Consider the following 13,256-nt stretch of genomic DNA (forward strand, 5'->3'; position numbering starts at 1 on the left):
GTTTTCCAAAAAATAAGTATTTGTTCCTGCATCCAAACCATAGAAAATGAAATTTGATAACAAAGCGAATAAGAAATGTTTGTAAATTGTATAATCTGTGCCCAGAGACTAGCTATTGGTGGGCTACATGAATGAGTTTTGTAGTTTTATTTTTTTTAATATAGTACAATTTTTCATTCAACAGGTGGTTCTGTGTGGTCTATTTGAACATATTTATTGAGGGTGTGCTTTTACTTTAAGAATTTCAAACTTATCGTTTTTCAGAAGTCCATTATGTCGAAAGCAGCTTTGAAAGATTTTGCCGTGCAATTATACAAAATTGACGCCATAAAATTTGGCAATTTTAAAACGAAAGTGGGGTTATTTACGCCGGTTTATTGTGACTTGAGAGTGATAGTAAGCTACCCCCAACTTATGGTGAGACCTATTTTTTTTTTTGTTGCGTAGGTCGATAGTTGCGGCCTTGTCCGTTGCTTTAGAGTGCTTTGGCGGACTTGTTGATACCCAACATAAATTCTGAAGAAATTGATATACTGTGTGGTGTCCCTTATACTGCTCTACCTATAGCAACTGCCATATCACTGAAGGCCTCGATTCCCATGGTAATGAGACGCAAGGAAGCTAAAGATTATGGCACAAAAAAACTCATCGAAGGGGTATTTAAACAGGGGGACAGATGTCTTATAGTTGAAGACGTAGTTACATCTGGAAGTAGCATATTAGAAACTGTTAAGGATCTTAATAGGGAGGGTAGAATTTTTTTGAAACTTTATCAGGATTTCACAATTGTACCGAACATTTTTAGGGATTAAATGTAGGGATGCGATAGTTTTGTTGAATAGAGAACAAGGTGGTGAAAAACATCTTGAAAGACATGGAATAAAAATGCATGCAATTTTAACCCTTACTGAGCTCATTAAGTATTTATTTGAAGAGAAATGTGTAGATCAGGAAATGGTGGACAAAGTAAAAAATTACATCACAGAAAATCAAGTGAATGAAGCGGTCTTAGAGAAACCTGTTATTATAAGTAAGTGGGCTTTAGAAACTTTCAATTGATGGGGCTAAGCTAACTAATTCATTGCACCCAATATTTAACTTTTCCGGTCATTTAACTTTTGTTATTCGGGCGACACTGTAAATATGTGGCTGCGATTGTAAATAATTCATTTACTGGTGGTGACGCAATTCATTGTGTTTTATCAAATCTTGCCCTATTTGCTTTGAAGACACACATCTAATCTGATCTAACAGTTTCATTTCAAAACCCATTACTTTCATGTTTTATTAGTTTAATAAAATTTCCAGGTCGGGTTAAAATGCCCTTTACAGAGAGATTGAAACTCGCCAAAAACTCAGTCGCATCCAAACTTTTCGACATAATGTCATCAAAACAGACCACTCTTTGCCTCGCAATAGATCTTACTAACTCTACAGCTATTCTCAATATGGCTGAAGAGGTCGGGCCTCACATCTGCGCCCTAAAGACCCACATTGATATAATGGAAGACTTTCATTCAAATTTCATACCCCCCTTAAAAGATATAGCAGAGAGACACAATTTTCTCCTGATCGAGGATCGAAAGTTCGCCGACATTGGAAAAACTGTCGAATTGCAGTATAGCAAAGGTCTATATCAAATCTCTTCATGGGCCAGTTTGGTGACGGCTCATTCGATAATGGGCAAAGGGGTTATAGACGGGCTTAAATTAGCCCCTGGTCTCACAGAACGCGGAGTATTTTTACTGGCGGAAGCCAGTTCCGCGGGTAATCTCATGGCTGAGTCATATTCAAAAGAAACGGTCAAATTGGCAACAGAACATTCCGATGTGGTCGCCGGGATTGTCTGTCAGAATCCTCTGTTTCTCGATCAGCCCGGTTTGTTGCAGTTGACGCCAGGTAACGTCACCATCCGGCTCAAAGGACCAAACGCTACCGCTTTCTTTGTAGGCGTTAAAATTGAAACGGCGGGCGATGGCCTCGGACAACAGTACAATTCGCCAGAACAAGTGGTGTTGGAAAGGGGAGCGGACGTTGTAGTTGTAGGCAGAGGAATTACCGAAGCGAAAGAACCGGCAACCGCAGCAGAATTGTACAAAAAAATCCTGTGGAAAGCGTATAGTCGCCGCGTCGCGAAATGAACTAGTTTATGTATTCTGTGATATAGTAATACATTTTTTATTTAATTTTTATAATTTGACATATCTTTATTATCCCACATATTTTTTGTATTAAGGATTTCGTCAAGTAGGTCAAAATTATGTGCACAATATTGATCCTGAAAAAGAGGCACAAAAACTACATTTTTAAAATTTATTACAATACAGTGATAACAAACACTAATCAGTAAGATATTACTTTAAAATATAAAAACAGTGTTGTAGGCGAAAAAAATTTACACCGTGCTCAAAATTATATTTTGAGAATTTTAGTCAATTTTTTTTATAGAGAAACAATCTTTGTTACGTGCATTAAAGTCGTGAAAATCTCCGTTTTTTGGTAAGTTATTTTTGTTTTTAAACAAACTTCTAATATGTATATACACGCTAAAGGCAGTATTTTAAACTACCTGAAGAGGGGTCTGCACGAATTATTCTTCGATACTCCAGCGATACACCTTAGGACTTTCTTTTAGGATTTGAAAGTGAATATCGACTTGAATTTCTCCAAAATACTATAGAATAATCTCAAATGTATGTGAGCATAGCAGAAATTTCTCATGCATTTCCCATTCAACAGTTATTAATTTTTTTATTAGCAAACAATAACTGTGCAGTTTTGAAGAAAGTAATTGGCATTGAGTTTCCCAAGACCGTCTTCGTTGAGTTCTAGTCCTAAACATTTAGCGAACTTTTTTATTTCAACGACCTTCTTGACCGAGTGGACATTCACAGAAAGGTTTTTATTTGTTTTGATTGTCAATACACTTGTTTTTAGTGGTACAAGTGCTGAATTAATTTTGTCTTCAAGAGTTTGATAACCGTATGAAGAAATTAAACTTGAACAGTCGTCAGCGAACTGTGATAAACCCAAAATAGGGAGGTGCGCAGAAAGTTTATTGATAAAAGGATAAATAAAACAGGAACAAGCACTGTACCTCGCGGTACGCCTCTATCAACCCATTGGACTTGAGATTTTTTAATTATTTAAGTTGCTCTTTTCCTGCTTTATTTTAATATACTGCCTACGATTTGTTAAGAACGATCTAAACCTCTTCAGAGGTATTGCACGAATTCCGTACTGTTTCATCCTATTCGAAAGCATTTCGTGGTTCTGCAGGTTGCTCCCCAGACTCAATATAGTTGATAGCGTGCTCCAAAAATGAATGAATCGCTGTTTGGTTGATCAAAGGACTCGGGATGTAGTGGGTACACTTTTTGAATATTACAAAAGGCACATCAGGACCATAAGAACGTTTGGTTTTGATTTTATCTTTTAAGTTCCATATTTCCTCTTAAGAGAATGGTCAAATGTACGTGTGCGTTTTTCTTAATTTTTATCAACTATTTTATTAAGAGCTTCTATAAAAAAGTTGTTCATAAAATTGCCTAATGCTACCGGATCCTTAATAATATGAGATTGTACAAAATTCTTTGGCCGTTTATTCCTCCCACTTATCTCAGACACCATAGACCAAGCAGTTTTATTTTGATTGTTTGACTCCATTTTTGGCTCATTGTAACTTTTTTTTGATAAATTTATTAATTTTTTATGTTTACTTTTTTTATAATTATACATTTCTAGGGAAATACAGCTTTTTTTACGCAAAATATTTAATATGTTCATCAGTTACCCGAGTTTTTTATTAAGACTAACGAATTTAATTCGTTGACTTCTCGTAGTAAGCGTTAAATCTGTGCTCAGCGGATCTTTTAGTAACAGCCTTGTGTTCTCCAACAGAACCGGGATTTTCATAGCACCAGTAGTGATCGTTATTAAATCCGGATAGCTTTGGTTTCTAATTTAATTGATCTTTAAACAATTTTAACGTTGAGAATCTTGATGCTGTCTAGCGTAATATGCAGCAAAAAATCCATAACCCACCTTTTGAAACTTCAATTAATTAAAATCAGTCGAAATAAATCCATTATCTTTTATTTACGGTTCGCATCGATTACATTATTTTGTAAGGATATAATTTCTGGAAGGCGGTCGAACCCTGCGGGACTTCTTCATCGCTCTCGGTCTCCCCGTCCGACTCGAACGTGTTGTCTGGAATATCGTAAAGTCGAATCATGGGCTTGTTAGGGTCCTTCATTATGAGATATTTGCCGTCCTTCTGTTTCATAACGATATCGATGATGCACCTTAATATACCCCAAGCGTTGTCCATATTTAAGTTAATCTGGGTGGCGAATTCGTGGGGTTTGTACTGCTGCGTGCCCAGAATCACGTGCTTGCTGTTATCGCGCACGTGCACCCTGCTGACGTAGCCGAATTTGATTTGATCACTGCCGGCCAACAGGGCTTGCACTGTCCACTTGGCCAGTTTGCACGCGTTATTGCGTAGCTCGTTGGCCAAAACGGCACCCCTTTGGGTGTCCAACTTCTGACGCCATTCGACCCCGTTGGCCAATTTCGAATCCCACTCGTTGAGGGCCTTGATGGTCAAGAATTGAAGCTCCCCATTGGGAGATTGGACCACCGCGTCGTGCTCGCAACGAGCCACCAAAACAATCCCTCCTCCCAAATCCCACTTCCTGTAGCGATACGCGACGCTCGCTACCTCTCCTTCCTCCTCCTCAGAAGCAAATGGATTCGGCTCGTCGAACTTGTAACGGGGCTCATTCGGTCCCGTCTTTAATACCTACAGACGCTTTGCCCATTAAAACACTACGCAATGTAAATTATACAGACTTATGATATCAGAGATTAATAGTTCAAATTTACGAAATTTCCAATATAAGTCAGTAGTTCCAATGTACTTTCTACTAAATACCTTTCCTGTAGTTCAAAATATACTCCCCTCTAAATAACTTCTAGTTCAGATAGATCAGTATTTCAAATATATTTCCTCAAAAATACATTTAAGTAGTTTAAATACACTTTCCCCAAAAACAGCATTGAAATTTTTTAATTTTAGTGATACCTTTGTATAAATATTTGTATCTGTCAAATGTTTCTACTGGTAGTTCAAATGCACTTTGACTGCCAATTTTATTTTAATGTTTCCCTTTCATTCCCATGATTTAAATAATGAAAATTTTTAACTCAACTAAATGTCAACATTTTAAAGAATCACCTGTTGGCTAAAGTTGTGATTGATAAAGGTGGCTTCAAGTGCCAGATTCCTGGGTGAATTCAAAGAGTTGCCGTCATCTTGAGGCGGCTCCACCGAAGTCTCGTTTACAGTCAGCAAATCGAACTCTGTGTTGTCTCTTTTATCAAAGAATAGCTTGTCGCCTAAAAAATAAACATTAACGCATTTCTAGGCAAAACATTCAGTCATTAGGCACCAATTTTTTCAATAACAATATCCCATGAATAATTGGATCGAGTGCAGCACATAATCGTAGCCAAAATGGCGTCGGTTGCATACACATTGCCATCATTCTTTGAGAGTTTACGGATGACGGGATCATCGGTAGTAGTTACAGTATGGAAGATACGATTCACGCTCTGCAATGGCTTCTCATTTTTGACATTCACCCTGTCATAACTCTTATCATAATACTCAAGTTCACCACAGCAGACAATATCTTCTCCATCCCTAACACTGGGCAAAGACAGCTTCCCAAGTCTCGGAAAGTCCATTTCTTCAATCGTGCTCCAATCAGGTTTGACCGTGACGGAGGCGTCTCTGATTTTAATTTGAGGCTTAAAATTTTTTATATGTGAACATTTGCAAATCACACAACCACTTAAACATAATTACCCTTCCTTGGCCCCACTTTTTGATTTGAGTACGCTTGTAAGTGTCTCTGGCCTTAAACCCTTTACCCAAAGCTTGCATTCCACCACTAAGGAAATTACCCCTGCCTCCGCGGCCCCTCATGTTGCGCTGATTCGTTCGGAAACGACCCCGCTGATAAGGTGGTTTTTGGACACGAGTGGTATCCACCAGATGGAATGTGCTCTCGTCTTCGTCATGATAATAGGCGTACTGACTGCCGGAACCGAATTGGGACACATATTTGTCTACAAGTTCATATCATTTTAGATTATGAGATTGCAACTTAACGTGTGGTAGCATATACTGGCATATTTTTTATCTTGGAAAGCGGCTCCGGTCCAATCGCTTATCTTGCCTAGGCGGTCGCCTTTGCTAAACGGTTGATAAGGCATATCCCGGAACTGTTCCGGCAGTTCGCAGGGACCCCATCCTGTAGGGTTGTCCTGAATTACCGGCGCCGTAAAATGGGGAGGCGCCTCTGTACCGGAGTTACTTTCCGTCATAGTCATCTAGTCGAAAGACGCACTTATTTTTTCCAATATATAATTGTAAAAAAACAAAACTGCCACAAAAACCACAAGGTGAAATTGACACAAATGAACGGCAAATCACTGACAGAGAAATGCAGCTCAGAAAATTGTTTAGAAGACTGTACGTTGTTGAAAATCTTTTTTTCTTTATACAAACTGAACACGGGCACTCGCCCATAATCGGATTCGTCCAAGAACTTAGAATGAATTACTTAGCCACCAATCAGGCAAGAATTGGGAACCACTGCACATGACCGACGTTGCCCCTGCCCATTGCCATAAAATGTAGAAATCTCTTGAAATTAGCGTCGTTTGATTTAAAACAGTGTTTTGTATATTTGCTATCTGAAGTGGTAGAGGCACGGCGCCTATAAATTAGGGAAATAGAGTTCGTCTTAAGCGAATGTATGTGGATTTGTGTAGTATTCTGTGGTCGATTGTAACTGCCTGTTGACTGGGAGTGGAAGACGAGACGGAATGGAGAATAAAATTGCACATGTTTGATAAGGGTTGTATTTGATAAAAGACCCGTTGATAACAAAACAAATACGACGTTAACAAGAACATTACATGTTATTCCATTATGTATATGTTAATAAGGGTTCCGGATGTTTTATATTCGCGCTGGAACCAGGCCAGATGGCATCGGATATCCCGTATGAGGTAGTTGCAGGAGGCGTTAGAAGAATCGGTTAACATTTTATGACTTATTTAGAAGTTGTTCCACTAAGTGAATATGTTAAAAAATCCGGAGGATGATGGATTAGTCCAGACCCTTTCATTACGAAGGCATCCTTTAGGAATTTTTGTCTATAGTTACCTGTTGTTGTAAGTTGGGGGAATGAAGTTATGTGTTCGTGGCCATTAGAAGTAAATTAACTAATTAACCACAATCCATAACGACCCCCTAACAAAAATAAAACACACAAAATAAATTAATAAATAAAATATATTGTTTTTTGGCCAAGAATATAAATTATATAAACCGTTTGCGCGGAAATAGACGCTGAAAAGGAAAACATTACAGCATACTGTCAGTAACTTCACCGGGGTTCTCTAACGCGGCTTTGCGTTCGTTTATAGCGTTTACGAGTTTCCTATACGGTCCTAAAGGCAAGTTGAGGCTTTTGAGGTCGTTTTCAGTTAATATAAGCAATGTATCCAGATCAATCTTCTGTTCCTCGAATCGGGTCAAGTACTCTCCCAATCCGAACGCGGTTAAGAACCTTTCCAGGGGCGCGTTAGGATTATCCTCCTCGCTAGTTTCCGAATCTGGGCACGAGAAAACCACACCATTGTAGAAAATTAAGAAAAAAAAAACAATAAATTACCAGATAATTCGTCGTCGGTAATTACCCTGCTATGGCCGTAGCTCTCTCCCGACCCTATGGAACTTTCCTCCTGGCGATTGACACCCTGATAGAAACTGCCGAACGTATTCAGACTCTTTCTGAAAATTAAACAAGGTTAGCGTAAAAAAAAAATAGTCTTACGTACACATTTGGCTCGCCTAATAACAATACTGCCCATACCAGGGCGTATAAAGATGCTAGAAGGTTCTTGAGCGGGCTTGTCCCCGTTCCGTTCCAGCTCGGCCAGGAAATCGGGCTGAGACATGCTCCTGATCATTCCGTTACTCGGGGGCGGAGTTCCGCCTGGACCGTCCACGTCTTCCGCCTCGTTGAAAATGCCATCGAGACGGCCCCTTCTGTGCGGTTCGAAGGCGGTACGTTGCAAAGTGCCCCCGTACATCACCTCCGAATCCCGCCTGATGCCTGTCAGTTTACTCACCGAACTCTTGCCGTCTTGGATCGTACTGATCTGCGGATAAGCCGTAAAAAAAACAAAATACAGGTTTTAGTTTACTTAAGAAAATGTTTGAGGAATAAGTCAGAATTTTTGAGAAACTAAATTAAAACCTATATTTTATTTTTGGTGACCTTTCCCCCCCTAGAAGGCTGGTAGAGAGAAATACATAGTTATGTATCCACACTATTGCCAAATAGAGAAAAAATTCCAGGTAACGGAAAATTAAATACAGATACAATAATAATTGCAAATATTTTCTATGTAGAACATTTTCAGTTAGTTTTTTTAATGCGCAACTTCTCTCTGAAAATAGCATACATGCCCAATTACATCACATATCTTAACCTCAGAGTTTCTTTCCTACGCATGGATGTTTTTCTTTTTTCGACAGTGAATCCGAATCCACCAGCCTTCTAGTAGTAATAATTCTACGTCATATCACTCGTCTGTTATTTTTATTCCATAGGTCAAATGGTGTAGCAAATACACCACCATATGGAGAAAAACAAATGTATTGTAGCTTGCATTACAACCGCCATGCGCCACTATAGCGTTATATTTAATTTCTATTGATGGAACAGTTTCAGAATTATCGCTTTGCATTTTGGTCTTTTTTAAAAAATCATTTGATTCCCAGTTGTAAAAATGTTAGCGAACTGGCTAAAATGTCTAAATTTGTAAGTGTATTTCTATGTTTAATACATATTTTTGTAATATTAGTACTGTAAAGTATGTTTGTTAGGAGAAAGATTTTTGAGTTGAAAATGAAAAAAAGACCTGTAGGTCAAATTTTATTGTGACTTTTGTGAGCGTTTTAAAAGTGTAAGTGTTCTGGAATTCTCCTGCACCGGATGTCTCGCTGAATTGAACTGCAAACGTCAGCGAGGCAGTCAACACCCAAAGCGGATGGAATCCAGAAGATGTCAAAGTCGAATGAAACGCCATTGATTCTATCTTTATGGGGGCAAATATTGATATGAATTAAGTGATTTTAGTATTTTGGAGAAGTTTTGAAAGTATAAGTGTTGTCGGTCCCGCTGTTTTGACCATTCACGCCGGTTGGAGGCCGGGTGGTATGTGATGAAAGCGTAAGAAATCCGGTTTTTGTTATGATTGATGCAAAGTACATATAGAAGATGTCAAAGTCGAATGACATTCCATCGATTCTGTCGTTATCAGGATATATGTTGATCTGAATTAAATGCTTTCAGTATTTTGCGAGTTTAGTGGACGTTTTGAAGTATAAGTGTTGCCGGCCCCGCTATGTTAGCCATTCACGCCGGTTGGAGGCCGGATGGACTCGGATGGTCCGTGATGAAATGGTGGGAATACTGGTTCTAAATTATAATCGATGCAAAATACATATGCCATTGATTCTGTCCGTACCAGGGAGAATATTTTAAGTGCTTTTAGCATTTTGCGAGTTTTGTGAACTTTTGAAAGTAGAAGTGTTATCGGCCCAGCTGTTTTGGCCACTCACGCCGGTTGGAGGCCGGTGGAAGGCGTGGGAACGCCCTTTTTTATTCCGATCGATCTAACGTCTAAATTTTGACATTTTCGAAATAGATGTTGGTTAGTTACGCATAATTGAATTGAATTGAACGACGCGTAAGATGTACCTTAAAATCGTCGTCCGCCATTTGACCGAGTCTGCTGTTTTTGTTCGCTAAAATCTTTCGCTGGACGGTGCCCATTGGCCTGGTGCCTTTCACCGTTCCGCCCATCACGATGTCGCTAAAAGTGTTGCGTCTTTCGGGCGGCACGTTCGACAAATTCGACATGGAACCGCTCTTGATACGCTGCTTTATCGTATTTATCATCGAAGGTTTGTATTCTTTCGTTTTGCGCCGTTCGAGTTTTTCGTGCAGTTGCTCGGTTTTCGCCTTTCTCTTGTTATATTCCTGCGGAAAAAGTGTGGTTGGACGCGTTCGCATAAAACCGTAAAAACCGAGTTTTTTGCCCCCTCCTCGCACGGACCTTTATCCGCTTTTTCGCGCTTTCCTTCGCCTTTTCTTTCATCGTTTTCGCTTTGCGCTTGTCGCTCGCCTCGAGCTTGGCGGAGACGCCGTCCAGGAACCTCAAAATGTCCTCTCTGTTGTTAATACCGGCCAATTCCTGCGCGGTCCGACCGTCTATATCTGTGCAGTAAATATTCGCGCCGAAATTGACGAGGAACGTAACCACGCGCACGTGACCCTGCGCAGCGGCCAGGTGCAGAGCTGTGTTACCGAAATAGTCGGCCTTGTCGGGGTCCCCGCTGCAACACATGTACGTGAACCCATGTCGAATATTTGTTGTTAAATGGGAGGCTTACCCTCGTCCGCACAAGAGCCTCAAAGCTTCCAGATTGCCGTAGAAAGCGGCGTAGAGGGTCGGGGTCATTCCCTGTTCGTCTCTACCGTTACAGTCTCGGTTTGTTGCCTCCTTGAGGACTTCCAGCAGACCATCCTTCGCCGCTCTGGAAAAAATCGTTAATGCAGTGTTACCGTGATCACAGTCCTGGTTACCGATGGCGATAAAAACAGAATAACCCAAGTTTATGTGATTGACCATTCAATAGGGGCCGAAAATACCTTGACATTGATGCACCTCAAACATACTATGGCATTTTCGTGCCCGAGAGAAGGATCTCTCGAAGCGAAACCATTAAACACCGATATGTCTTTTGGTCAAAACCAAAAGTAACCAAAACTATACTCTCCTTTCTTTCCACCAATTTCTTTCTAAACGTCTGTTTACTGTGGAAAAATGCCACACTAAAACTGAAAACTATTGAACTGACGTAATGTCAACGACCATGTTGACTCCGGTCGTGCGCATATTTTTCGATATTGTTTGAAAGGTGCAGTGAATATTCGGTGATGCACTGATCGTCGATAAACCTATCATCCAACGTATACTATAATCGTATCAGATAACGCGAAAGAACTTTTTGTTTTAATCACGCGCATGATATCAAATCTCGGAAGCAAATGACTGATTTGTTTAAATCGCGGTCCCGTATCAATTGTTTCATATATGATACAATCGAGATGGCTGATTAGAGTCGCTAAAACCCAAGGGGAATCGATGAAAAACAATCGCGTTTCCAATATATATAGATAATAATATATAGAGGATACGTATGAAAAGCACGCTCGGGTAAACCATATCAAAGGGCACACAGAACGGATATATGCGTTCACGCATCACCAACTCGGTGCTATAAACACCGCGTTGATAACTTACAAATCTACTCACTTGTGATACCTGTCTGTAGACATTTTCCCCACACTTTCCCTCGGAACTGTAAAACTTTAACGAAACGTCCGCGAGCCCATCTGACCCGACACGAGGCAGTGTAATCGCGAACTAGCGCGAATTCCTCGATCAAATCGAGATAAACCGCGTATATCTCTGTAACCGGATGATGCAGGCCAACCGTTCACCTGTCTGTCGCGTAAACAAGCGAACGGTAAGTGGGTTCACTGGCTCAGTAATTGTTCTGAAACGTCGACATCTGTGGTCCGCGCCGAAAGCGCTGAGATATCGAGAGCCATCTATCCGTCGTGAAACGAACCATATGGAAAAGCTTGCGATAATAAGGTAGAGATGGTGACGCGAGCTTCAAACAGCAAAGAACTCACGGAAATAACGAAGATCGAAAACTATGCAGTGTTATTGACTATTGGATAAACGTGTGGGTAATTTAGTCGACGCTGATTTTGGTACCAAAACGCCCTTACCATATGGATGGTAAAATATTAGTGTCTCCCTAGAAAACTCCCATAACTAACTGGTTGCTTGATTTTTTTAGTGATACCCAGCGAATAAGTGAATAATGATTCTCATGGTTTGACTAACGAAACACAAATATAAATTTTTACAGTATATTTTTCTATTTCTTCAATAGAAATAGAAACCTATTGCTCAAAAAATTCCACATCCGAAACAAAAACTGTCGTCGACGGACTGTCAGCAACCATGTTGATTGCCGCAAGGTCTTACTTTCTGAAATGGCGTTTTGTAAATAACTAGGGCCCACATTGAATTGAATTGGCTTCAAAAGTGCCTTCTTATCATCGTAGGCACGGCTTTCAAACATGGTGTCCAGGAAAATTCGGAATCCGGAATAAACACAAAAAAAAATGAGTAACAAAAAATAAACGAATTAATGTTTCATTTCCAGCGGCATCTTTAAAGGTTCATATCTCCATAGGAAGAGTCGCGTAGGAAACAAATTATAGTAAATTATTTTCAGATATAAAGTTTATTGTAGATCTCAATATTCATCTTCGCCATATTAGTTCACAGACCTCACATTAGTGATAAGAACATAAATTAAATAAACGATAACATATTTAAAAGTTTCGTTCCTGATGGTATTTTATTACTTACTTTTTTCGAGTTTGATTTTTTAGAATTTTTATATACTTTTGGAATCGATATATTATTTATTATTACTCATCTTGTTGTTCTTCTTCCATTGAGAGTATAAATAAACTTTGTTTTTAACTATGACGGTGTTTTTTTAAATTGGAGGTACTCAGAGCTGTGACGCGCCCACAGAATAATTTTTGGTTGGTCAAAGTCTTCGCTAGTTGGCGCGAGTTGGGACATAAAAAAAAGTTGACACTCGCATCCGATTTAGGTGCCCGTCCGACCGATCGTTAAAAGCGTTCGATCCGCGTACGACCCGACCGGTGCCGAAGACAGCCGACGGTCGCAACTTTAACTGACGTTTAAAATATAGCGTCGGGCCACGCCTCCGAGCGGTTTCTCGCCGCTTCGGTGCCGCCCTCCCCGCGCTCCAGGCGAAAAGAAGAACAAGAAAGGTCTCAAACTAATTAAAATTAAATAACTCGTGGGTCAGTTTTCGTCGAAACAATTACCTTTATTAGTTTTTAATTAAAAACGTTGTTTTGTTGGGAAATAACGGACGGCGTTGTTGTTAGACTGCGAGAACGGAATGTTTCGCAAACGCGGCTGAGATTTCAAAATGTCCGATTCCGGGGGAAATTGAATCGAACGTCTTGATCGTTAAA

The 13,256-nt window shown here is 39.9% G+C and overlaps 3 protein-coding genes across 5 annotated transcripts; 1 reads left to right on the forward strand and 2 right to left on the reverse strand.

Annotated features, from left to right (window-relative positions):
- Positions 1 to 149: 149 nt before the first annotated feature.
- Positions 150 to 2,195, forward strand: LOC132699790 (uridine 5'-monophosphate synthase). Of its 2 annotated transcripts, none has more exons than XM_060666681.1 (5): positions 150 to 417; positions 480 to 750; positions 806 to 1,030; positions 1,309 to 1,899; positions 1,951 to 2,195. In XM_060666681.1, exons 1-5 carry the CDS (start codon positions 274 to 276, stop codon positions 2,139 to 2,141), a joined length of 1,422 nt encoding a protein of 473 aa, XP_060522664.1. In that variant the 5' UTR covers positions 150 to 273; the 3' UTR covers positions 2,142 to 2,195. The 2 variants fall into 2 exon arrangements, with proteins under 2 accessions (XP_060522664.1, XP_060522665.1); XM_060666682.1 differs by having other exon boundaries at positions 276 to 396; positions 448 to 750.
- A 1,866-nt stretch (positions 2,196 to 4,061) lies between these two features.
- LOC132699261 (eukaryotic translation initiation factor 3 subunit D) lies at positions 4,062 to 6,526 on the reverse strand. Its single transcript, XM_060665894.1, has 5 exons — positions 6,198 to 6,526; positions 5,876 to 6,138; positions 5,457 to 5,817; positions 5,243 to 5,403; positions 4,062 to 4,807 (listed from the first exon to the last, which is right to left on the reverse strand). The coding sequence occupies exons 1-5, from the start codon at positions 6,400 to 6,402 to the stop codon at positions 4,115 to 4,117; spliced, it is 1,683 nt and encodes a 560-aa protein (XP_060521877.1). The 5' UTR covers positions 6,403 to 6,526; the 3' UTR covers positions 4,062 to 4,114.
- An 836-nt stretch (positions 6,527 to 7,362) lies between these two features.
- LOC132699982 (pre-mRNA splicing regulator USH1G) lies at positions 7,363 to 11,692 on the reverse strand. 2 transcript variants are annotated; one of them, XM_060667004.1, is made up of 7 exons: positions 11,473 to 11,692; positions 10,547 to 10,690; positions 10,210 to 10,489; positions 9,852 to 10,133; positions 7,934 to 8,244; positions 7,755 to 7,873; positions 7,363 to 7,695 (listed from the first exon to the last, which is right to left on the reverse strand). In XM_060667004.1, exons 1-7 carry the CDS (start codon positions 11,493 to 11,495, stop codon positions 7,445 to 7,447), a joined length of 1,410 nt encoding a protein of 469 aa, XP_060522987.1. In that variant the 5' UTR covers positions 11,496 to 11,692; the 3' UTR covers positions 7,363 to 7,444. The 2 variants fall into 2 exon arrangements, with proteins under 2 accessions (XP_060522987.1, XP_060522988.1); XM_060667005.1 differs by lacking the exon at positions 11,473 to 11,692 and adding an exon at positions 10,806 to 11,028.
- Between the last annotated feature and the right edge of the window lie 1,564 nt (positions 11,693 to 13,256).

This window comes from Cylas formicarius, unplaced genomic scaffold (assembly GCF_029955315.1).
Source record: "Cylas formicarius isolate icCylForm1 unplaced genomic scaffold, icCylForm1.1 PGA_scaffold_3__17_contigs__length_32017465, whole genome shotgun sequence".
Classification (NCBI taxonomy): domain Eukaryota; kingdom Metazoa; phylum Arthropoda; class Insecta; order Coleoptera; family Brentidae; genus Cylas; species Cylas formicarius.

Bases quoted from the DNA above. Each gene is read 5' to 3' on its own strand.
- LOC132699790 (XM_060666681.1), top strand. From the start codon at position 274: ATGTCGAAAGCAGCTTTGAAAGATTTTGCCGTGCAATTATACAAAATT. The intron at 751-805 runs GTAGAATTTTTT...GAACATTTTTAG, and splicing joins TAAGGATCTTAATAGGGAGG to GGATTAAATGTAGGGATGCG. The intron at 1,031-1,308 runs GTAAGTGGGCTT...TAAAATTTCCAG, and splicing joins AGAGAAACCTGTTATTATAA to GTCGGGTTAAAATGCCCTTT.
- LOC132699261 (XM_060665894.1), bottom strand. From the start codon at position 6,402: ATGACTATGACGGAAAGTAACTCCGGTACAGAGGCGCCTCCCCATTTT. The intron at 6,139-6,197 runs GTATATGCTACC...ATGAACTTGTAG, and splicing joins CCAAGATAAAAAATATGCCA to ACAAATATGTGTCCCAATTC. The intron at 5,818-5,875 runs GTAATTATGTTT...AAAAATTTTAAG, and splicing joins AAAAGTGGGGCCAAGGAAGG to CCTCAAATTAAAATCAGAGA.
- LOC132699982 (XM_060667004.1), bottom strand. From the start codon at position 11,495: ATGTCTACAGACAGGTATCACAA. The intron at 10,691-11,472 runs GTGAGTAGATTT...GATTTTTTCCAG, and splicing joins TCTACAGACAGGTATCACAA to AGCGGCGAAGGATGGTCTGC. The intron at 10,490-10,546 runs GTAAGCCTCCCA...CATGTGTTGCAG, and splicing joins AGGCTCTTGTGCGGACGAGG to CGGGGACCCCGACAAGGCCG.